A 24,357-nucleotide genomic window follows, 5' to 3' on the forward strand; every position below is an offset into this window, starting at 1 on the left:
TTGGTTGTGAAGCCCGTCTCTATATATAGGGGTGGGGAAGACGAGCATGCGCAGTTGCGGGAGCGTTAATTGAGTTGGACGTAGTCGGCTGGAAGCAAGAGGATTAATAAAAAGGAACCATCCGTAGAGCAAGAAATGCAGCGATTGGGTATTGATCAAGGTGCGGTGCTTGTGGAGAGGAAGCAGCTTTCTAAGACCGTGTTGCTTAGTGTCGGTGGATGCTGATGGCGTATTTACGGTTTAAATGTATGTGTATTGATGGGGTGGTCGTAGTAGGCCCGAGGCCTGCGGGTGTCTGTCTGCAGCCCCCGTCCCACGCTCTCCGCATTACGTTTACTGCTTTAACTTCCCTGATCATTTCCTGGCTTATTTAAAGCGAAATCATTGTCATATTGCAAGTCCTTATCCGTCACTTAATGGGGTTCTTTTTTATCAAGCTACGAGCTTGATGTCGATCAATTTTAGGGACAACAGATTTGTCTCTGTGCGGTGCCGAGTATGGGGGCGAATCCTTTCCTCGAGATGTTTGTTGTTGATCCAAATCTAAGAGCTACGAATTGCATATTAACTACACAACATGGTTTGCAATACAGTTCTTCGCCCCCAGCGTTTTTCAAAATGCGTTGAATAAACCCTTGCCATAGCAAACGCCTCAATTGCATTAATTTCTTAATCCTAGCCTATGCCCTCTTGTTTTGCGGCTCAACCTCTGTGCATTTAAAACAAATGTACGCAACTGATAACTGAGCACCTTTCTTTCATGCGTCTATTAATGCGTTGAGTGCGTAGCCTGACTTGGTCATGTTACTTACTCGGTGAAGATGAGCTGTCAGGTTTTATTATTTTCTTGGTCCAGGTGAGCAGCTGTGTGCCATCTTCATTGTTCGTCTAGCGATGACTCCGTGAAGTTACTGGCAATTGCTACCAGTGGAAATGCAAGTCTGTTTTTCCCCTAGAATGTGAAGGAGAAGATAAATGCGGTTTTAGAGTTTTACTAGGCAATGTCTCCTTTAATTTGAGTAATTGTGAACGTTTTTGCTCTAAAAAGTGGTTAAGTCGTTTCAAGCCTATCCGTTGCTTGCTTAATCAAGGAATTGTTGCGTTCTAGAACAAAATGTGCCCACGAATTCAGCTAGTTATGGTAGCGCTATGATTTGTTGCTGCTTTCTTTGTGGAAGAGACGTTTGCTTTTGTGGAGGAGGCCAGTGTTTTAAAAGTTAATGGTTGCCCTTCGGGGCAAATGAAGGAGATTTCTCCTTTACTGTTGTAATTTTAGGTTTCTCTGCCAAAGAAGGTGGTGCCTTTAAATATTTTTAAGGTAGTGGTAGATTCCGTTGCCCAACAAGAATCTAAGGTTATTTGGGCAGATGAGAATATTAAATTCTAGCAGATTGGCTGTTATGCTGAATGACAAAGCAGGCTAAAGATGCTGAATGGAGACTTCTGTTCTTAATTCTTGTCTGTATTTGCACAAATTGAAATCCACTTTTGTTTTGAAGGCTGTTTTGATGTCGTTAATCAATGGGTGTGGGAACAAACTATTCAAATTTTAGTTGATCACAAGGCATACTCTGTGCCAATGTGTCCTCATTTCTTGTTTTCAAGTATATAATGTGGTTCTGGTGCATCAGTGGCAGATACCATATAATGCCAAAAACTGAAAAGCATTCTATTGTAAGTCTGTGTATTCTTGAGCATGTATCAGAATTGTATAATTTTATATTGTTAACCCTTACATCATCTGACTAGATTTTCACTGAGCCTGATTACTAAACTTATGGGTTGTTGTAACACTAGTACAAAGATATTTATTGGGTTTTTAAAAATAAATCAAACTGTAGATGCAGGACATCAGGAACAAAATCAAAAATTGCCGGGGAGAATAAACCTCAGCAGGTCTCCGCAGAATATTCTGAAGAAGGGTCACTGGGCCTGAAACATTAATTCTGCTTTCTCTTGCCAGACCCTCTGAGGTTTTTCCAGCAAGTTAATTGGGTATCTAACCAAAAGCTACACTAAGTTGTATTTTTACACTAAAGGTTTACTGATAATGTTCCAGCAAATCTACAAAGGTTATTAAATGAAATGCGTACCTACTAGATGTTAGTGTGGTTTCAAAATAAAGGTTAAGGTTTGTAAACTTTGCTATATGTTGAAAATTCAGCAACTTGAAAAAGTCACCCATTGAAACAGCCCTAGGCTGCCTGAATGTGACTGCAGTTAATACAGCAACATGATTTAAAATATAGGGGAACTGAGTCTGTTTCTATTAAAACCTGTCCTCACTAATTAGTGACTAGTGCATCTCGACAATGATACAGCAAAACCACTGACTAGCAGGTCCTTAAGCTTACCTATTTTTTTCCAAAAGAAGCATTGATTCAGTTAATATTTCCATTCTGCTTGGCCACCTATGTTCTGAACATCTGAATGGTGCTACTTGCTCACTTAAAAGAAAATGAATGGCTGCATGATAGTAATTCGGGAGTTTTGCTGTAATAAATTGATCTAAATTCATATTCTAAGTTGTGGATTTGCCTTGTTACAGGGGTTCTCCAATTTGAATGTCTAACTTTCAACCAGTTGCACTTGTGATCATGCTCTTGTGGAGAGGTGTAACTTTGAAGATTTGACATATACAGGCATCTGCTGTGCTTGCAAACAGCTCCTTTATATTGTCATGCAGTATTTCGACTTGCTTGCAAACAGAATCTGTTTGCAACCTGTCTATACTTATTGCTATCTAACTGGAAACCATATCTATCAATTGCCATTTTTCTCTATTTTTAATGTTTAGATAACCCCTCAATCTTGTAAGTTATGACATATGGAACTGCATAGTGTGATTAGTGGATATGGATTATAATGTGAATGTTTGCATCCAAAGACTGACAACTTTGTAGCTGGATAATGTTACCAAGTAAACATCTCCCTTTTTAATTGGCAAAATGAATACTTGACTTTCTCTTCTTGGAAGTCATAGACCCAGTGCTATAAGTGAATTTGTAATAAGTAAAATCTTGTTATAACTAGCTCTGAAATCTATGGTGCACCTTTTAAATTGATTCTATTTCTACTTGTTCAATATCAGGTTCAAGGAAGCATGTGGCCTACTCCTATTTCTGATGCCTTTGTTTAAAATGCCAATACTGGCTTAACTGAGCTTTTAAATTCAAGTGTGTTGTCTTTGTATTCGAGACATGTCCCTGCATCAAGGTCATTTATGCATCTAGTTTGTTTCTGTGTATTGCTGCACATGGTTTGCCATGTGATGCTTTTAATGGTTTGCTTTAATTCATCAATGTGGTTGCCTTACATGTAAGTAGCAAATGTCCAAAGCACCATTCATGGTTTAAATTTTTTTTTGTTCTGTTAATCATGGTTCAATTACTAACACTTAACTCTAGAAAGTTGCATAGGTTCAAGCCCAAATTCAGCACTTGAGCATTAAGGTCAGATGTGACACTCCAATGCAGTATACTTGTCATGTATAGCAGTATTCAGTATTAACATAGTCTCTAAACCTAAATGCTTTACTTTCTCATCAGCTTGTAAAGAAGCTAAACTCTGTGGCATCAGACTACATTTAAGAGGTGGGATTCTAAGACTTTTAAACGAACCGATGTCAGTTTGTAAGATGAACTTGATGTTTTCTCCCCATTAGAGCTTTGTTTCTGATGGCAAAATTATAGCATAGATCCAGTTGTCATTTCAAGACTATTTTAACGTGGAAATGTACTCTCAGGAACAGATGACAGTGGGTCCAATGGTGTTCTGTACTTTAAATTAATTTTGAGCTACTGGAAATGCTACATCAACTTTAAAAATCCTGTTTTGAATGGGAGGTAATTGGGGCATTGGTAGTAACAGGCTTGCAGGCCTCTTATTTGTGGTGTCACAACACAATGCTGAGGATCAGAATTAAAATTGGACAAAAGAGACTGACTTCTGAATTTGGGTGTTTTAAGATTGATTGATTTCAGCTTCAATCCTGAAGGCAACCTTTTAAACCGGGTCAGCCAGTCCTTTGGATATGTGACCTAAATAAATATTTCAAAGAAAGTGTGTTTTAGCAGGATGTCTGTGGTATTAATTGGAGTGTTTATGCTGTGATAAATGACATGCTGAAAAGCAAGTTTATTGGAGCCATTGGTAAATTTTAGTTGAGTTGGGTTCGGAAAAATCTGGCTTTCAGTCATGAAGAGCAGGTGCACCCAAGCTGTAGGGCATTCATTACTTGCAGAAACCGAGGTTGTAGAAGTTTGTAGAAATTTTTTGTTAATTTCTTGCTATTAACTGAAAAGCAACCCAACATCATTGAAAGATTGTCTTGTAGCTTTGCCTTGCAGTTACCATGGCACCTTGGTATTTCTTGCAAAGTAAATAGTTGGTAAAATTAACACTGCAAAATAGACTAAAAGTTAAAGTCTTGTTACACTCATCAGACCTTGGACACAGTTGGACTTGAGATGCAATCTTGTATCCCATGAAATGAGGGTGTAGATTGGCAGGGCCATAATTGACATGGATATGCAGCAAGAACAGTTAACTTTAATATTTATTCTCAGACCACAAATAGGTCTGAGGTAGGTTCTGATTGGTGTGTCTCCATGGCAACCCCTTAACCAATGTTTCTGACTGCCTGACCTTATTTTTCTTAAACGATACAATGCATGTATGTTTCTTTGGGCGTACATAAAACATGGTCTTGAGTGTTTATATATAAAAGTTTAGCATGTGTAAATGACTTACTGGGTACAATTGATCTTGAAACTAGTTTCTGGTATCATTCTTGGCACAGTGAATTATTTAAATGATTCCCAATAGCAGAATCAAATCTACTTGTTTTCAGTCTCTGGCATTTGATTTCTAACCATGTGCAGCAGGAGGAATAGTCAATCAACTGGTATTTTTACAAATTTGCTAAGTATTCTTTAATCAGTATAGTAAAATACTAGCAGTACTAAATCTTTTTGTAGGCTGTATTAATTATTAGCACTTTGCAATTTTAATTCAGAGATATGCTGTTCTGGAAGAAAGTGTGATCCAGGCAAGCATACCTGCAAAAAGTACTTGTAGCTGCAGGAACCTCCGCTCAGTGATTGAGCTGGAGACCACAACTTTGGATATGAGAGAATAAAGGGCTGAGACTAAACTGCAAATGCTGCCACCTTGGATGACAAATTTCCTAGATTTTGTCTTTTGTCTTAATTTCAGGAGGCAGTAACGCTGCTTAGGTTCTTATTGCTCAATAGGGACAGTTGTTTGCAAGTTAGATCAGTAAATGCATCTGGGGCAGGAGCTTTGGCCATGACAATTGTCCATCAAATTTCTTTTCCTTTCTTTGGAGCAGCAGCCTTCACTATTTAACTGTTAAAGAGGGAACATTATGAATGTGGCTGTAGTGATGGGGATGGTAAATTGTCACCACTGTGTAGTAAAAAGCATGAATCCAGAAGGCTTTTAGCTGCCTGATTTGAGGTTTGGAATCTGTTCTGCACTGGAGGCAATTTGTAGTGGGAAGGGGAGGATAAGTAGTTGATCTGCAATTGATAATTGATACTATGCAATTGTTATCAATGCAGAATAAAATCTAGAAAAGGCATTCTGAAAGACTATAGAAGTAGGTGCTAATTTTAAAGGGTAGAACCTCCAGGATAGTCTCTAGATTACTACCTGAGCTGCCACCAATTTGGCTCATGATGGGTAAGATGAGTGAGGAGAATTGGGTCCTAGTTTATTGGAGCCAATGCTCCATATTGGGAGTACTGTACTATTAGGATAGTACTACATCTGACAGATGTCCTCAAACCATAACTTAAGTAGGGATGCCTTTAAAGGGTGAGATGAAGAACCAAGTATGGGTGAATGTAACAAATTGAGGGACAGGGTTGAGGCAGAAAATCAAAATGCAGATGTGGAGAATGTGTCCCCTGCTGCCAAAGCAAAGAATCAAAGACCAGAGTCCAAACTAGATGCTGCACAGTTAAAATTTAATGAAAAACTGATTTGATTACTAAACACAGATAGTGACTAAATTGATATTGCAGAGATGGCTAAAGAATGACTAGGATTGGTTCATAGTGGAAATGATCTCTACCTGAACAGTGACTACAGTATAGGAGTATGCAAGAAGAAATACTGGATACTTGTGTAAAGGGACGGCAATAATTGAGTATCTTAATCTTTTTAAAAACTAGAAAATTCAGCCTAATAGCCTTTGAGGAGTTCATAGAATTATTTCAAGGTTGTGCAAGGTAGACAAGCAGGAGGCTGGAAGAACACAGCGAGTCAGACAGCATCAGGTGGTGAAATCAACTTTCTGGAACTGACCAGAGATCAAGCTGTGCTAGACTTGGCATTGTGTAGTGTGTCAAGATAAATTTGTGATTCCTGAAAGCACCATCACTTAACAGCAGTCCAGTTTGAAAAGAGCAGGTCTATGTCTGGCATTGTAAACCTAGATTAAGGCAACTACAGAGGAACCTTTATTATCTGAATAACACCGGGAGTATTTTCTCAGATAAGAGTCCTGGATAACAGTTTAACTGAGTATCGGCATCTTGCCAGCTAATCCAAAATTTGGATATTCGAGGTTCCTCTGTATAGGGGCGTTCATCAGGTGTTTGAAATACTCCCCATTTGTCTGGATGGTATAACTCAAATGCTAGAAGCTTGGCACTGTCCAGGACAAAGCAGCCCACTTGATTTGACACTACATCCTCTCCCTGCACCACAGAAATGATCACCAAAGGTCCACTGTAACTTTCAAACACACAACCATTTCAATTTGAAAGACCAGGGCACCAGATTCTTGAAAACCACCTGCAAAACTCTTCTCCGTGCCACTCACCATCCTGAGTTGGAAACGAATTGCAGTCCCTTCACTATGCTGAACAAGAATTTCTTCCCTGAGGGTATTGTAGTTCAACCTACATTATGTGGACTGCAGTGGTTCCAGAAGGCAGCTCACCACCACAAGGGCAACTTGCGAATAGGTAATAAATGCTGGCCCTGTCAGTGATCCCTATGTTCCACGAGTGAAGGAAGAGAAAAACATTAACTGCAATGAACTGGGATATTAGGGTAGGAGGTGCATCAGAGGAGAAGCAGTGGTGGATTATTGAAGAGATGTATCAGAATGTTAAGTGTATGCTTGTAGTAAAGAAGAAATTTGAGAACCTACCATCTGTGGTTAAAGATGAGAGAATCAAATTTATGGGAAAAGCACGTAATCATGGAAAAGTGAGAGGGACAGATGACTGGTGTGAACACAATAAGTGACTAAATGGGATAAATACATTTCAGCATGACAGCCAGCTCAGTGTGAAAACAATAGTTTCTATAGGTGTCTTTAAAAGGAAGAGACTAAGTGATTTAGCTTCACTCCTAGAGTGAGGGGGTGATGCAGTTGCTGATGTTGAAGTAGTGAATATAATGAAATACTTTGCTTCTGTCCTCACTGTAGATATAGAAATGTATTTTGCACAAAATCTGTAAATATGGAGATTAAACATGAAGTACTTGGAGAAATTATGGTCACCAGGGAAGTGGTAATGACCTAACTGAATTATGGGTTGATAAGTTTCCAGATAGACTTCAATAGTCAAAACAATACTAAGATGATGTCTAATGCATTGGTGTTTTAGAATTTTGTTGGATTTTGGAATGGTTCCATCAGATTTGAAAATGGTAAAGAGCAGGTCAGAAGCTAGGAATATTGCAGTGAGTAACTCCTTATCTCCAAGCTTGCCCATCTACAAAACACAAGTTGATGTGTTTGAATACTCCCCACTTGCCTGGATGAGTGTTGTTCCAACAATATTCAAAGCACGACGTCGTCCAAGTCAAAGCAGTCTGCTTGATTGGCACCACATCAACAAACTTCCTTTTCCTCCATTTCTACTCCGTAGCAGCAGCATGTACCATCCACAAGATGCATTGCAGAAATTTACCAAAGGTCCTTGGCACCCTCCAAACCCATGACTGCAATCATTTAGAAGAAAAGTTAAATGAGAACACTACCACCTGCATGTTTCCCTCCAAGCCATTCACCACCCTGACTTGGAAATGTATTACTGCCATTGGGACAAAATCCTGCAATTCCCTCAATGGCATTTCAGGTCAACCTACAGATACAGATTTTAGCTGTTCAGGAAGGTAGCTCACCACCACCTTCAATGGCAACTAAGGACTGGAAATTTTGGCCCAGCCAATAATGCCAAGATCTGACAAGTGAACTTAAAACAGGCTGTTTGAAGTCTGGGTATAAAATAAATGGGATTTGTGCACACATGGACATATATCCCAACATGGTAAATAATGGGGCCTAAAAGTTCCAAAGATCTCTAAAATTTATAAAGCTTGAGGGGAAATGCCCATAGCAGACTCTTCCCATTTCACTTTTTTTTCGAACGTGTTAGTTCTGTGAAAACCTGGTAACAGGACTGTAGAACTGTGCTCATAAGCGGATTAAATTACCGTGGGGTGAAGAAATTAATATTTCTGGACCTGAAGTACTGGGATTTAAAAACCCTAAAAAATTACAAAGCAGAGTACATAGCTCCCATCTTCCAGTTGGGAGTTGCTGAAACATGCCACTCTGGATTTGGTACAACCGATGAGTGGTTTTGGTAATGTACCAGGAGTGGTGCTTTCCATCTCCATTTATAGAATGAGTATCCTTTTTAGAATAAACTTTCATTTTCTTGTGAAAGCAATTTTGCATGCTTATTTTTCAGCAAGCAATCACTAGAATAAAACTAAATCAAGGATGTTGCCAGGACTGGAGAATTTGAGTTCTAAGGATAAGCTGAGACCATTTTTCACTGGAGCAGAGGAGGTTGGGGGTTAACCTCAAGTTTATAAAATCATAAGGGATATAGATCGTGAATAGCAAAAGTCTTTTCATCGGGTAGAGATCAAAACTAAGGGACATATTTTTAAGATTTGAAAGGGATCAGAGGGGCAGTTTTTAAGGGTGGTTCACATATAGAATGAACTGCTAGAGGAAGAGGTAGACTCAGGTACAATTACATCATTTAAAAGACGTTTGGACAGACAAGTGAATAGGGAAGGTTGAGAGGCATATGGGAACCTTGATTGGCAAAAATGATTTTGACAAATCCATGCTGTATGATGGACTCTATAAATGAAATACCAAGCAAGGTTCATGACTGCGATTTGACTTGTCTGGTAATAACATCTGGAGTAAACGAGAACCACCTCAACTTCCTGTTAAGGGTAATGTTGGTTAATATTCATTAAACATGGATCACCTCCCCTTGGTCTTGTCCACATCATCCTCCCCAAATTACTAACCTTTCTACCCACTAGACTTCCTACTCGTTTTAGATACTTCATTTTCCACATCCTGCATTAGTCTGGCTGTTGAAACAACTCTACATCCACTGAATCCCTCATTTTTGTCTCTTTTGCAGGGTAAGCTGCCACACGACAAGGCTGACAGAGCAAAGACCAGTGGTGAGTCGACCAACATTTGTGACCTCGCCCCATAATGAGAAGATCACTTAGAATAGCGAGACAGGACTGAGACCTCATGTGGAGATGCCGAGACCTCCATGTCATAGCAAACAAGTAAGCTTCACTATGCTGCTTTCCCAGTGCCACAAGTGTCATGTTATGGTGCTCAAGCTTGCTACTTCCCCTCTACCTGACACAAATTGAACACTTTTTATTGCAACTTTCCTGAATAGGCACCAGCAGCACCCACAGCCTCCAAATCCTCCTGAAGAGGCCTCTGCACATCTGCATCCACCCCCTTTCCGTTCCAAACCTAACCACCGCAAGGAAGTGTCAAGGATCCCACAAAGGAGGAATCCTACACCCTTTAGCTTTGGCTTTCACCTCCTGGGGGGTTCTCTTTCTAGTCTAGATTCAGGAGCGTGTTCAGGTGAACACATTACTGCAGATCTCTGCAGCTGTTTGGCACTCAAGACTGCTGTAAATCAAGCATCTGTTCAGCCCCAGGCACATGGCCCCTCCATGGTGTTGACCAATTAAAACTTGTGGCTGTACGTTTGCTTGAAGCAACAGGAAGGCTTATCTGACAGGAGTATGCTGGTATCATACCATACTCTCTCCAGAATGGTGTGTCTGGTTGTCTCAATGATTAGATTGGTTGCTTCCATGAAAAACTAGATCTGCGAGGTTTGCACGCTGACCTGGATTCCATCACTTTAAGCACTTGTGCACCACATCAAGGTAAGCAGGATGAGGAATGAAGACTGGATTCCAATATCCCTTCTTTGCCAGGAGGCAGTAGTCCTTACAGGCACCCATACAGAGAAGGAGCCCCAGACAGCCCTCCCAGAAGTCTCCTGTTGGGATGCTTTTATTTTGAGGTGCGAGGTCCTTCAGCTCCACTTAACCTGCAATTTCTGTCCCAACTCTCAAAATTGCAACTAAGGTTGAATTTGCACATGGCCAGGGCATGCTCTCTTAGCCCACGTGGACCCTTTAACTGCAGATGTCCAGGACTGCAAACTGTTCCAAGTCAACAATCTTCACTACAGAGCACCCTGCCTTCATCCCAGCTTAAGATTCCATGATAGCACCTTTTTGTCATGGGAGGGCAAGCATTCAAAAAATCTGAGCCGATGTGAATATATAAACACCACATCTAAAAGTATAAGTGTACTTTTAGATCACATCAAATGTCATTTTAACTGTCGGACCTAACTGTGTGGCTGTCATGTCAGTTTTTAAGATTCCCTACAGTGTGGAAAGAGGCTCTTCGGCCCAAAAAGTCCACACTGACTCTCCAAAGAGTAACCCACCCAGAACCATTTCCCTCTGATTAATGCACCTAACACTATGGACAATTTTGCATGGCCAATTCACCTGACCTGCACATTTTTGGACTGTGGGAGGAAACCGGATCACCTGGAGGAAACTCACACAGACACTGGGAAAATGTGCAAACTCCACACAGACTGGTCACCCAAGGCTGGAATTGAACTTGGGACGACTGAGGCAACAGTGCTAACCACTGAGCCACCGTTCTGCCATTTCTTGCTTCCCAAGGAGGATGTGATTTTAAAAAAACTGCAAATGCTGGAATCCAAGGTAGACAAGCAGGAGGCTGGAAGAACACTGCAATGTTTTAGGCGTAACCCTTCAGGACTGGAGGGGTGGGGGAGGGTTTAGGGTGGGGGGAGTACAAGAGCAGGTTGGTGAGGTAGGGATAGGTGAACACGGATAGAGGGTGTGGCCTGGTTGGTGGTTGGGAGGAATGAACCCAGTTGATAGCTGGAAGAAAGGAGGAATGGAAGTGAGGGGAAGGGGAGGGAGTTTATTTAAGACTGGAGAATTATGTTAATTCCTCTAGGCTGTAGGCTCCCAGGTGGAAAGTGAGGTGGTGTTCCTCCAATTTGCAGTCTTGATTCACTGGCAATAGATGAGGCCAAGGATGGTCATGTCGGAAAGGGAGTAGGAAGCGGAATTAGAGTGGGCAGTGACTGAGGTCATAAGACCATAAGACATAGGAGTGGAAGTGAGGCCATTTGGCCCATCGAGTCCACTCCGCCATTTAATCATGGCTGATGGGCATTTCAACTCCACTTACCCGCATTCTCCCTGTAGCCCTTAATTCCTTGTGACATCGAGAATTTATCAATTTCTGCCTTGAAGACATTTAGCGTCCCGGCCTCCACTGCATTCTGCGGCAATGAATTCCACAGGCCAACCACTCTCTGGCTGAAGAAATGTCTCTGCATTTCTGTTCTGAATTGACCCCCTCTAATTCTAAGGCTGTGTCCATGGGTCCTAGTCTCCCCGCCTAACGGAAACAATTTCCTAGCGTCTACCCTTTCCAAGCCATGTATTATCTTGTAAGTTTCTATTAGATCACCCCTTAATCTTCTAAACTCCAATGAATACAATCCCAGGATCCTCAGCCATTCCTCGTATGTTAGACCTACCATTCCAGGGATCATCTGTGTGAATCTCTGCTGGACATGCTCCAGTGCCAGTATGTCCTTCCTGAGGTGTGGGGACCAAAACTGGACACAGTACTCCAAATGGGGCCGAACCAGAGCTTTATAAAGTCTCAGTAGCACAACGGTGCTTTTATATTCCAACCCTCTTGAGATAAATGACAATGTTGCATTTGCTTTCTTAATTGCGGACTCACCCTGCATGTTTACCTTTAGAGAATCCTTGACTAGCACTCCCAGATCCCTTTGTACTTTGGCTTTATGGTCATGTCAGCCCCTGCAGCCCCAGCTGAGATGTTTGGTAAAACATGCCTTGGGTTTTACGTTTGGTCTCCCTGATGTAGAGAAGACCACATTGGGAGATTCATATATTGTAAACTAGGCTGGAGGAGAGAAAAGTGAACCTCTGTCTCACCTAGAAGGACTGTTTGGAGCCCTAGCTGGGGGTGTGGTTTTGAATCTTTTCCACTTGAAGGGGAAGGTACTTGGGGGTTTGTGCTCATATTTAGGCTTGCTTTATTTGAAGCATCTGGACAGTAGCAGGTTTTAGGCATTTTTAACCCTAAAGTTCATAACTGCAGCCAAGACACACAGCACTTTACCTTTTTTGCCCTCTCAGTCTCCTCATTGAATGTCTTGTAATAGGCACAAGTAGGGATCAGGGCCAACAGTGTGGTTACTTTGTGTATGTGTCAGTACATGATCATTTGAGTGCACACTTCTCTGAATATAAAGGTTCATTCTACCAAAGTGTCTTACAGGTGAGTGCACACTTAAGGATGGATGGGTGATGTCCAGTAGTCTAGCATTCAAACTCTACCTCATGCAATATATTTTCCCACCAGAATAATTTGCTAAGGACAGCTGTTCCAGTATAGAATTGGAATGAAATGTACTTAAGCATGATTTAGCTGTCTGAAACTGATAATGACCCTAGAGAGCTGTGCAGAGTGTTCTCTTCATACTAATGAATGAATTATCCTCAAGCAAATTTTCCTTGGCCCATCCAATGTTGAAACCTTGTCTGACGACTACTTCTCCTATAATCTGTCAAAGTGTACAATGTTCAAATTCGAATGAAGTTGCTATCAAAACTTCATAGTTGTTAGCAGAAACACTAATTACACAACAGGAAAGTAAGACTGTTTGCATTTTCCTACTATTGACTGTTTGCTTTTGCAACAAAAAGGACTTTTTTAAACTTGATTTCATCACCCAATTTGTATTTCTTGGATGCTGGTGTGAAATAGGTTATCTGGTTTGTGCTGGACTATGTATTTAATTATGCTGTAATGATGTTCCTCCCAATCAGTCATCTTGTCTTCCTCTGAAGCTGCTCTTCCAGCTCCTTGGCCAAAGTAATATCCCTCCTTGCTCCATTTGTGCAGAATGCAACACTTCATCTGGAGTATACTGAAGACCCTATCACAGCAATCAAAACTAAGCTTGATAGGCCTGTCCTCTGTTCTGATGGTCCTAGTGAAAGCGCTGCATTCTTTCTGCATTCTCCCTCATTGTTTTGTTAAGAGAATCATCTACCATATTTAGAAAAGGTAGCCCTAGTCTTCTGAAAGCCATCTATTTGTGACATGTAGTCCTTGGAATGAGGTACAAGCTTGTGGTTAAAAAAAAATAGGCATTTTCAGATATGTGGCACAGACAACTTTTTAAGTTGTTAGGTGATGACCAGAGGAGTTACACATTAATCAGGTGGGGCCTGTTCCTGTTAATGAATTACCTCCTATTATAATATGCCATTCAAAGAGACAGTTCTGCAGTACCTCAGACTTGGAAATGACCAATGCTTGGAAAATCCCACTGTCAAAATTGCAGCATTGATCTTTTCATGAGGTGATGAAGGTCATAGTCGTACAGCATAGATACATCCTCTTCAATCCAGCAAGTCCGTTATCATTTCTGCTATATTACTTTTATATCTTAAATCTATGGGTTGAAGACTGGGATATTCTACATGGTCCTCGGTGGACCCTTGGAATGATCCAGTTTTAGAAAAGTTTAAGCTAGAATGGGGTACCCACCTTCCCCTTTAGTGTGAGTCCTGCAGCAGGACCAATCTATTCTGTTACCCTGACATATCCTCAGTTTTCACCTGGAGAAAATTAGTGAGGACATTAGGTTCTGATTCTCCTTCTCCACTTCTTGGGTGAGCTTCTATGGCTACTTTCCGCTGAAGGCTGCGACTGTTTTTGTTGGGTCTTTTTCTCCTGCCTCTTTGTCTTCGTCGAACTTGCACAGCAGCAGAAGCACTCACCGTTCCAAAAGGAATGATGCACATCCTATATGAGGGGAGAGTCTGAAACAATACGGGCCGAGTTCTGAAGTGTAACTGGACTCAACTTTAACTCTACTTTCTCCTCACAGATGCTACTAAATTTGAGTTTCTCTAGAAATTTGATTTTAGTTTAGCTTCTGTAATGTGATTTCTGGGCAGTTAGCGTGAGGTGCTGGAAAAGCACAGCAGGTCAGGTAGCATCTGAGCAGCAGGAGTGTGGTGCTGGAAAAGCACAGTTGGATGCTGCCTGACCTGCGACTCCCTGGTCAGATCCATGCCCCTTAACATCCATCCCTCCGAGCACCTTCCTCTGCCACAGCAGGAATTGCAAAACCTGCGCCCTCACCTACCCCCCTCACCTCCGTCCAAGGCCCAAGGAACCTTCTACGTCCATCAAAGCTTCACCTGCACTTCCACACATGTCATTTACTGCATCTGTCGCTCCCGATGCGGTCTCCTCTACATTGGGGAGACCGGACACCTACTTGCAGAACGCTTCAGGGAACTTCTCCGGGACAATCATACAAATCAACCCTGCTGCCATGTGGTCGAACACTTCAACTCCCTCTCCCACTGTGCCAAGGACATGCAGGTCCTGGGCTGCCTCCAAGGCCACTCCCTCACCATCCGATGCCTGAAGGAAGAACACCTCAGCTTCTGCCTCTGATGCCACCTTACGCCAGCACCATCCTCCTGACCAGTCCCACCTGTCAATCTTCCTTCCCACCTATCTGCTCCACCCTCCTCTCTGACCTACCACCTTCACCCCCACTTCCATCCACCTATTGCACTCTCAGCTACCTTCCCCCAGTCCCACCGCCTCCCATTTATCTCTCTACCCCCAAGGCTCCCAGCCTTACTCTGATGAAGGGCTTTTGTCCAAAATCTCGATTTTTCCTGCTCCTCTGCTGCCTGACCTGTGCTTTTCAAGCATTACTCTAATCTTGACTCTAATCTCTAGCATCTGCAGAACCCACTTTCACCTGCTGTACTTTTCCAACACCACTCTCTCGATTCTGATCCCTAGCATCTGCAGTCTTCACTTTCTACTACTGGGCAGTTATACCAAACAAATGAGGTTTTATCATAGACTGCAATACACTGGCTTCAAATACTCTAAATATACAGTACACAAGCCATGTTGGTGTAACATTGGGATGCCCCAATTCACCCAAGCAATAACATTGACTACAAGAGCCCATGCTCTTCCTTGTAAGTGTTCACTGAGGATTTCTTTATTCATTCCCAGGATGAGGGCATCACTGGTTAGGCCAGCATTTATTGCCAATCCCAGAGGGCAGTTACGAGTAAACCACAATGCTATAGTTCTGGAGTCACACGTAGGCCAGACCAGGTAAGGATGGCAGTTTCTGACCATAAGAAATAGAAGCAGAAATTAGAACATTCAGCCCATCAAGCCTGCTCTGCCATTCAATCAGGCTAATAGGTTTCTCAACTCTATTCTCCCACTTTCTCCCGTAACCCTTGATTTCCCTTTACAATCAAGAACCTATCTAACTCTGTCTTAAATACATTCAATGACCTGGCCTTCATCTCCTTCTGTGGCAGTGAATTCCATAGATTCACCACTCTCTGGCTGAAGCTTCTCCTTGAAATCATATTCCACCATCTGCCATGGCAAGATTCAAGCCTGTATCCCCAGAACATTACCTGGTTCTCTCGATGACAAGGCCATTGCCTTCCAGCTTTTGAGGGCTTGTCTCTCTATAGACTCTTCAAAATATGCTTGAGAATCAGTGATTCCAAGTAAGACTTGAGCAGAAGTGATCACTGGCAAACTTCTGAAATGCAAGAATTAAATGGTCATGATTATTAGTGTGCCCAAGATTTATTGTGTACACTATTTGTTAATCCATGAGCTGCACATGTGCCATCACTACATACAGCTGCGTGATTTAAAGGGAATTATCCTTTTGAAGGACCTCTTGTTGCAAACAAACCAACTGTACCCCCACAGGCAAAACAAAATTGCTCTACCTACTGCACTGGCAGCTATTTTCCATCCTCTACCTTGTGCAGAGTGGAAGATGCTATGCTATCCAGCTTCTCCTGAGGATAATATAGCAGGCTGCACCTGAGCTTGAGATCTGCTCCATCTTCAAGTTGCTTTTTTAAAACTGTCACTGTCAATCACTTCAGCTGTCAAGTTCCTTGCATTTCAATCAGCCCTCTTCTATTTGACATTATTTTCCCCCTCAGCCTGTGGCCTACTGCATTTTCATGCACTAACCCCTGCAGTTTCCCAGACTCGAGCCAGGGTGGTAGTGACTACGGCAAACCTGTTCTGCAGTTCCCAAGCCTTCCAGTGTTCTACAGGATTCTGCCTTTTCTTGTTTTGGAGTTGCTCTTTCACAGTCCTTATCCCATTCTCAGACTTGCATTTCTTCTTTTTATTCAACGTAGCATGGACTCCCCAACCCCACACTGACTTGAGGATTACCCAGTTCCTGGGCTGGAAGTACATGGATCCCTGAACTCTGATCACAAAGCACTCCGATATGGCCACCATCCTGGACGAGAACAAACAATGCATTTGACGATGTGGCAGCATCCCCAGAGTGGCCATACTTCATCTTTTGCTAGGTTTTCCAACATGGTCGTCATCATTCTCTCTCCAGTCATTGTTTATTCTGCTGTGTGGAACTCTTGAGGTATGCTTTGGCATACTAGTCTGGATAAGGACCCACCCAAGTGGCAATTTAGATGGATCCTTGGCTGCTTTAGTTGAAGCTTGTGCAGTTTGTGGTGATAGCTGGCAAATGCTGGGCATGTGACATTGACAGTCTAGTATAAAATAGCATTGTTACTGCACCATGACCGTTCCCTACTGACAATTTGCTTGGTCTTCTATATGAAGTGAGTCAAGCTGTGATTCTGAAGTTGATGGTCAATTTAAGAACAAAGCTACGTTACTGAGCAGCATGCTAAGTCATCTCAAATTGAATGGGCACTAAGAAAGCAAGCAATAGGACCTGAAGTGGGTGTGTCCTTGCACACAGGGACCGGAAAAAATTGCAATTAAAGGTGGCAGTGAGCTCAAATTATGAAGTGTATTGAGTTGGAGGTTGGCTGAACATCAGTCTCACCACATCTTGGACAAGGCCAACTTCCATGGATAAAGTGTGTGGTGATTGTAGTGCAGTCAGCCAGATGGACCTCATTAGATTGGGTTCCCTGATTGGACAAGGTTAATAATCCCAATCAGTGAACCCAGCTGACAGATTCACTGGCCACTCGGGTGTTTCTTCTTCCTGGTGGTGGAAATTCGAATAAAGATTCGTGCACCTTGTAGAGAAAAAAAAAAATTTTTTCAAATAACCAGGAGTGTTCAGAGGGTGGGTAGGCCACCCTGATGCCAGTCGACAGAGAGCCAGATAGTGGGTAGGCCATTCTGAGCGCTGTCATCCCGAGAAGGGGTGATCAGGATGGGCTGTCCTAGAGGTGGTCAAAAGGTAGCCGAGAGCCAGAAGGCGCGTAGGGGCAGGTTGAGATCCGGAAGATTTGTGGGCTACCCTGCACGCAGTCATCCCAGAGAAGGGGACGGGCTGTCCTAGAGGTGGCCGGAAGGTGTGCCAGGTTAGCCCACTGGCCGGAAGGATGCATTGGGGTGGGTGAGCGCCCAATGGTACGCAGGGGCAGACAGAGAGCCAGAAGGTGGGTAGCCGTCCTCCGCACTGTCAGTCTGGGCAGGTTGCCCCAGAGATGGTCGAAAGAGTGTGTCAGGGCGGACCAAGAACTGGAAGGGGCATGGGGTGGACTGAGAGCTGGAAGGTGGGTAGGGGCGGGCTGCCATAGAGTGGTCGGAAGGTGGGAGGGACGGATGCTTGCTGGGTCTGTATTGTATGCACTGTTTATGTAACTGGATTAGCTTTTTATGTACAAATGTCATTGTCACTGTCTTGTCATATGTGAAACTGGGATTTGGGGTTTGTCCTCATTTCCCTGTAAACTGGTTGAACGGTAGGGTTTGTGGCCTAGCTTTGCTGCTCCTCTCTCTTGTAAAATTGCTGTTCCATACAGCTGTAAATGTTAACTGTTTTTAGTAAAGTGTTTTGTAATTGCTTAATAAAATTAAAAAAAATAACCAGGAGTATTTTACGTTAGAGCCCAGGTGTCTCTGGAAAAGGAACACGTGGTGACCACCAACACCCTTGAGCTATTCAGGGAGAGGTGGGCGCCGCAGGGAGTGGAGTGCATTATTTCCCCCTCCAACTCTTATTTTGATTTGATCCCTGCCCTCCCCTTCACTGTTTGATCACACAACATTGTCCTTTGATGTGAAGGGCATTGCTTGTCACTGGCCACTCGGGTGTTTCCTTTCTTCCTGGTGTTGGAAATTTGAATAAAGATTTGTGCACCTTGTATCTTTCACTGTGTCTCACACCTGTGCGCGCGCGCACACGTGGGTGCTGGGGAAAAAATACGCGCTACCGCAGTTTGGCAGTAGTGTGGGGGTAAAAAGGGGAAAAAAAATAAACAAGAGTGTCAGAGGTTCTGTTTTTTAAAAAAAAAATAACCGGGAGTGTTGTAGCTCAGTGGTTAGCATTGCTGCCTCTCAGTACCAGGGGCCAGTGTTCAATCCAAATCTCTGGCGATTGTGGAGTTTGCACATCCTCCCTGTGTCTGTGGGTTTCCTTTGCATGCTCTGGTTTCCTCCCACAATCCAAGAATGTGCAGGTCAGGTGATTTGGTTCTGGAATATGTAGGTTAGGTGCATTAGGGATAGACGTAGAGGAAAAAAGGTAGGAGAATGGGTCTGCGTGGGTTAGTCTATGGAGGATTGGTGCTGACTGTTAGCACCAAATGGCCTGTTTCCACACTGGGATTCTGATTTCTTTCTTTTGAAAAAAAAGGAAGTGTCAGAGATTCTGTTTTCTAAGAACTGCCTGAGAAAGCTGGCTCAGTGTCCAAGACCTGTGTAAAGAAAGGGTGGCTTAGTGACAGGATTCGTGCCTCTGTTTATTTTAGTGGAAACGAGAAATGCATGCTGTTGGGGGGGAAAAGTTCACTCCCCAGTCTGAGCTGGGTGTAAACATTTCTGGTATCATGCCATTATTTGGGAAGCTTGACTTGTTTGATCCTGCCTTCGAAGACTGGGCCCAGAATGTGGAAAGAATATGCTTTTTTTTATGTGGGCAAATGACATTTGAGGCAGAGTAATAAATAATACTCTTGGCAGCGGCTGGTGAACCTGCAGCTTTTTCACTTATTAGGTTAACTTTTCTTGAGGCACCAGATGCTGAAATCTTTCAAGAGTTGACAGATTTAGTTATGAAATGTTTGACCCCAAGCCACATCTAATTCTGAGATGCTATTGGTTTTACTTGGCGATTTGAGAACCAGGGGAATCCGCATCAGGATTTCTGACTAGGTTAAAATGACTGGCAGAGGCACTATGTTGTCTTAACCCTTAATAAGATACTGACCCCCATTTGGTATGTGGGATAATGCAAAATCACCTAGCTGTAGTCCAACTGGACTTCAAACAGGCACTACAACTGGCTTTATCATTGGCAAATATGGTAACTGGTTGGCTGAGTTGCAGGATATTCTGATACTGTCACCTGTCTGAGTTTGGGGGAACACGATTTGGGTGAAGGCAATTGCATAGCCTCATTTGGGATACATCCTGAAGAGAGGGATTCTGGGTCAACCCACAGCAAAACTCCAAAACAAAGCCAAGCCTAACCAAACAGTTAACTTTCTTCAGGATCCGGCTTGGCAAGCGATTGTAATTGCTGCTGGTATGTGGACTTGAGAGCAAAAGAGTCCTACTAGATGTAAATGGAGTAAGAACTCCTAGGCTACTATTCAGGAGAGTGCACATCCTAGAAAGTCCACCTACAGCTGGTTCAGAACAATTTAAATTGGTTCTGATTTGTGTTAAACAATCAAAATTCCGATTAAATGGTCACCCAGTTCTAATGGAGGTTGATACTGGCACAGCTGTATCAGTAATTGCAGAACCAGTCTTTAATTCGCTCTGGGCTCCAAACCTCAAGGTTAACTTTAGTTCTGGTCTCATGAGATACAGCTGGTTCTGTTACCTACTGATGAAAATGCTGTGGCCAAAGCCTGATGGGGTGAATTTGGTTGAGAAATTCACCTTGATTGGCGCAACACTTCTCGATCAAAAAAATGGCTGCTGAGTGAAGTCATAATTACCTGGAAGACTTTCAGGAATATCTTGGGAATATGAAGTGTCAAGGCTATCTTGCATGTTGCCTAGGAAGCAGTGCCATGATTCTGCAAGGCGTACCCAGTGCCATTTACCTTGCATGCAAAAGTAGAGGCCAAAATCAGAAGGCTGGAAAGTAAAGGAATCATCAAACTAGTCCAGTTTGCAGAATGGATAGCACTGGTCATGCCAATTTGTGAAACCTTAAATGATAAATTGCTTCTCTCAGTTGGATAAACACTTGATCCTTTGCATAGATGATTTATTCACAAAGCTGGCAGGATGGTTGTCCTTCAAGAAGTGTGGCTCATGTCCAGCTTACCTGCAATTGTGGTTAGCTGAGTCCCAGATGTATACTACAATTAATAACCATAAGAGTTTGTACCAGCGTCAGACTGCTATTTGTGGTATCATTGTCTGCTGAAAAAGTGGCAGTGTCTAATGGAGAAAATTTTATAAGGTCTTTCCCCGAATCACAATTTATCTAGATGACCTGCTAATAACAGGAAAAACCAATAAGCAGCATGTAAAGAACTTGGGCCCTAGATGTCTCCCCAAGGTAGGCATATGACTTTAAAAGGGAAAGTGTGTTCCAGGCATCCAAAGTGACTGACTTGGACTACAGAGTCAACAAGACTTAGGTAACCCTCATGATCTTCCAATAGGTGCAATCAAAGGTGTGTGTGTATGTGTGTCTTTTAATGGGAAGTTCATACATAATCTGGCCTCCATCCTGGCACCCTTATATCTGTGGAAAAAGTTTCAGCCTTGGAAAGGTCTGAGCCATGATGTAGTCTTTAAGAAATTGAAGAAACTATCTTCTAAGATGTTGGCATACTCTGACTTCAAGCGAGATCTGATGTTGACATATAATGCCTCCCTTTACAGAATTGGAATAGTATAGTCTCCAAGATCTCCCAAAAGAGAGGAATGGCTGATACCATGTGCCTTCTGGATTCTGGCTAATGCAGAGCACAAGTATGCCCAGATGAGGATGGAAAGTTTGGTCATTTTGAGGCAGTTCCACTAATACTTTCACAAATTTGCATCTGTAATAGTAACAAGCCATGGCCCCTGCTAGTACTAATCCAGAGGTCAAGACCTTGCTGCCCATAGTTTCAGGTCAAGGTCAGCAGGGACACTCTCTAAATGTTTATCATTACAAGTTTGAACAACGTCTGGGATGCCTCGAGCTGCCTTCTGATGGTGCCACCACTGGAAGAGTCCATTCTGATTTTAAACCTTCCGGACACCCTTCTGGTTTCTGACCATATCCGACTGGACCCAAAAGGTTCCAGTCTTGGTAAAAGTAAAACAGCTGGTGGTGATGGAGGAAACTAAAGGGCCAAAGCACCTGGAATGGAAACCCCTCTGGACCCAGAGAGACCAGATCGTAATAGAGGGCAGCATTCCATTATGGGGAGCAAGTGTGGTTGTCCCAAGTTTTTTTTTAAAAATACTGCCACATATTGGCTGAGTTCCTCCAGGGTCATCAAGGACTATCCAAAATGAAAATGATGACCAGAATTGGGTGCAGACATAACTGGTGGAGTAGTGCCAAGAATACCAACAATCGAAAAGAACTTACCATCAGCTTCCCCCATATTTATGGGAATGATCAGTACACCCTGGACTCTGTTCACATGTGATCCTTTTTATGGGTGCAACTTTCTTGTCATTGGGCATGCCCTATCAAAATGGTTAGAATTTTCATTTGTCAAACACTGGGTTGATAATAAAGCTGCCAGCATCATATGCAATATGTGGGCTCCCAGATGTATTGGTCCCGGATGACAGGCTATTGTTTCACCAGCAGGGAATTGGAGTATTTCCTAAAGTCAAATTGTACTCTTTATATAAGGACAACTCCATACCATCTGTCAGCCAATCGTCTGGCAAAAAGAGCTGTCCAAACTTTGAAGGCAGGTTGGGGGGAGCGTGGCGCGATGAACTGGCATTTGTTGAAAATAAGACTTTTTAAGAGAGACCACTTCAGTGGACAAGGTTTGTTGTAGGAACCATAGTAAAGGCCCCGCATGGTTAAGAGGCATGGCTGATGCAATGTCAGGTCCTGTGCCATACAAACCTCATTTAAGTGAGGCAGTTCTGAACAAGCACTTGGACTTGTCGTGACAATTCTTGTCACTGGTGCTGAAGCATTGGGAAGAATCTATTTTTTGTTTTTGCTGTTTGAAAGTCCTTCATTGACTTCCACGTATAGTTTTTTTATTTTTTGTTTCCTATAATAAACTGCTTGTTTCAAAATACTTGGCAGCCTCGTGAATATCTTCAGTGAGTAACTGCCATGGTAATGAACTAAAGAAACTTGATTGATCAAGCCAGATTTTATTCTGGAATTTGACCTGTTCAGAACACACCTCTGCTATTTTTACAACAGTGGGTTTTGTGGCACCTGTTTTAAACATGAACGATATTTTGCAAATTAACAGTTTTACCTTTTAATTACCTCAAGCTCTGTAGATGAAGTATGCTGTCAAGTATCAACGGGGGACAGGTTTTTAAGAACTGGCTAATGTTCTTAAGATTTTTAATTCTGTCCCCCTTAGTGGCTCATTATTGTACAAATATTCCTCTGCAGGTTTTAAGGGCACCATGTCTCGCCGTACCAGAAATAATCGTGCCTGGCGGTATGTGTACAGTGGTATTCGAGATGCTGATGCTGTGGCTGTAGTAATGCCTGATGGGTCAGTTGGTCCTGGTCCTGGCTATGACTCAGATGGTCAGGTAGGTATTTCAAAAAAAATTGCTGCTAACCTATTTGACAGACTGGGTAATCCACAAATCAGTAAAATCATGTCAATTTCCTTCCAAACATGAGATCCCTCTTGGCTGAAGCCTGTTGCAATTAGCCCAGTACAGACAGGAATCACTATCTGCTAGTTTGTGACCTAATGATCTATCATTTGGTGACAGTAGACACCTTTTGTCTTAAAACTAGCCTTTTGTTTTTTGTATAGATTAAAGTAATATCCTACATAATCCTAAAGCTAAATTTAAAGTGCTAAATAAAATCAAACATGTAATAAAGGCCTTTTCATCTGGATTCAGTTGCTTTTTGAGCGTTCAGTCACTTTCAACTCTGAAACTTATTTCAGTTCAATAGCAGTGTTTTAAGTCTCTGTGACCAGTGATAGTTCTACAATTTCGATAGCAAGACACTTTTATATTTGGTTTGATATATTAAAGACAGTTTCAAGACTAAACTTGCTTTATAGACTAGAAACTTAATCACTTGGTTTCAGTTGAAGCTATGGAAATATATTTTTTGTTCACTTGCAAAGGATGAGTATCAAAATAATAAACTGTTGCGTAATGTAAATATGCTTTGAAATTGAAGCTGTCAGAATCCCACCACTTAAAATAACTTGGCAATTTTAACAACAAAATCCTGGGAGTACCATAATCAGGCATATTATTGGTGCGTAACAGGTGATGTTTCAAGTTGGTAAATCTTCTCCCCTTTTTTAAATGAAAGCCATCTCTGAACCGAAGCTAATCAAATGTAACTAATGTGAAATGTTAACGTTCATCTGTGCAGGTACTACCTGTTTGGACTTCTCCAGCCTTTTCTGATTTTATTTTCCTTTACTCTGGATTTCCAGCATCTTTATAATGCTCTGCATTTCTTATTGCTAATTTTTCAGAATATATTTTCACATTTGAGTCCCAAACTTGTTTATTTTTCTTTAATATATTGGGCATGACTCAATGGGGAAAAAAATGTTAACCAGTGAAATTGAGCATAATCCTTTTTTCCCAAAAGCATAAGCTGATTACAATCTACCTAAAGTTTAATTATTTAGTCTGAGTTGGGCAAGTCTAGATTATGTTTGTTTATAGTTGATGCATGAGCTGGCCAAGAGTTCCTGCAGTAAAATGCAAATCTT

At 42.2% G+C, this 24,357-nt stretch overlaps 1 protein-coding gene across 2 annotated transcripts in view; it reads left to right on the forward strand.

Annotated features, from left to right (window-relative positions):
* The first annotated feature begins 22 nt into the window (after positions 1-22).
* Positions 23-24,357, forward strand: part of LOC122560836 (SPRY domain-containing SOCS box protein 3-like) — a 31,167-nt gene continuing 6,832 nt past the window's right edge. The window contains exons 1-3 of one of the 2 annotated variants that reach the window (XM_043711982.1): positions 23-160; positions 9,441-9,597; positions 23,049-23,194. In XM_043711982.1, the coding sequence (XP_043567917.1) occupies positions 23,063-23,194 (132 nt within the window). In that variant the 5' untranslated portion in view covers positions 23-160; positions 9,441-9,597; positions 23,049-23,062. Of the gene's footprint in view, positions 247-9,440; positions 9,598-23,048; positions 23,195-24,357 lie in introns of both variants that reach the window. The other variant, XM_043711984.1, reaches the window with a different exon arrangement.

Source organism: Chiloscyllium plagiosum, chromosome 21, assembly GCF_004010195.1.
Source record: "Chiloscyllium plagiosum isolate BGI_BamShark_2017 chromosome 21, ASM401019v2, whole genome shotgun sequence".
In the NCBI taxonomy this organism is placed as follows: Eukaryota; Metazoa; Chordata; class Chondrichthyes; order Orectolobiformes; family Hemiscylliidae; genus Chiloscyllium; species Chiloscyllium plagiosum.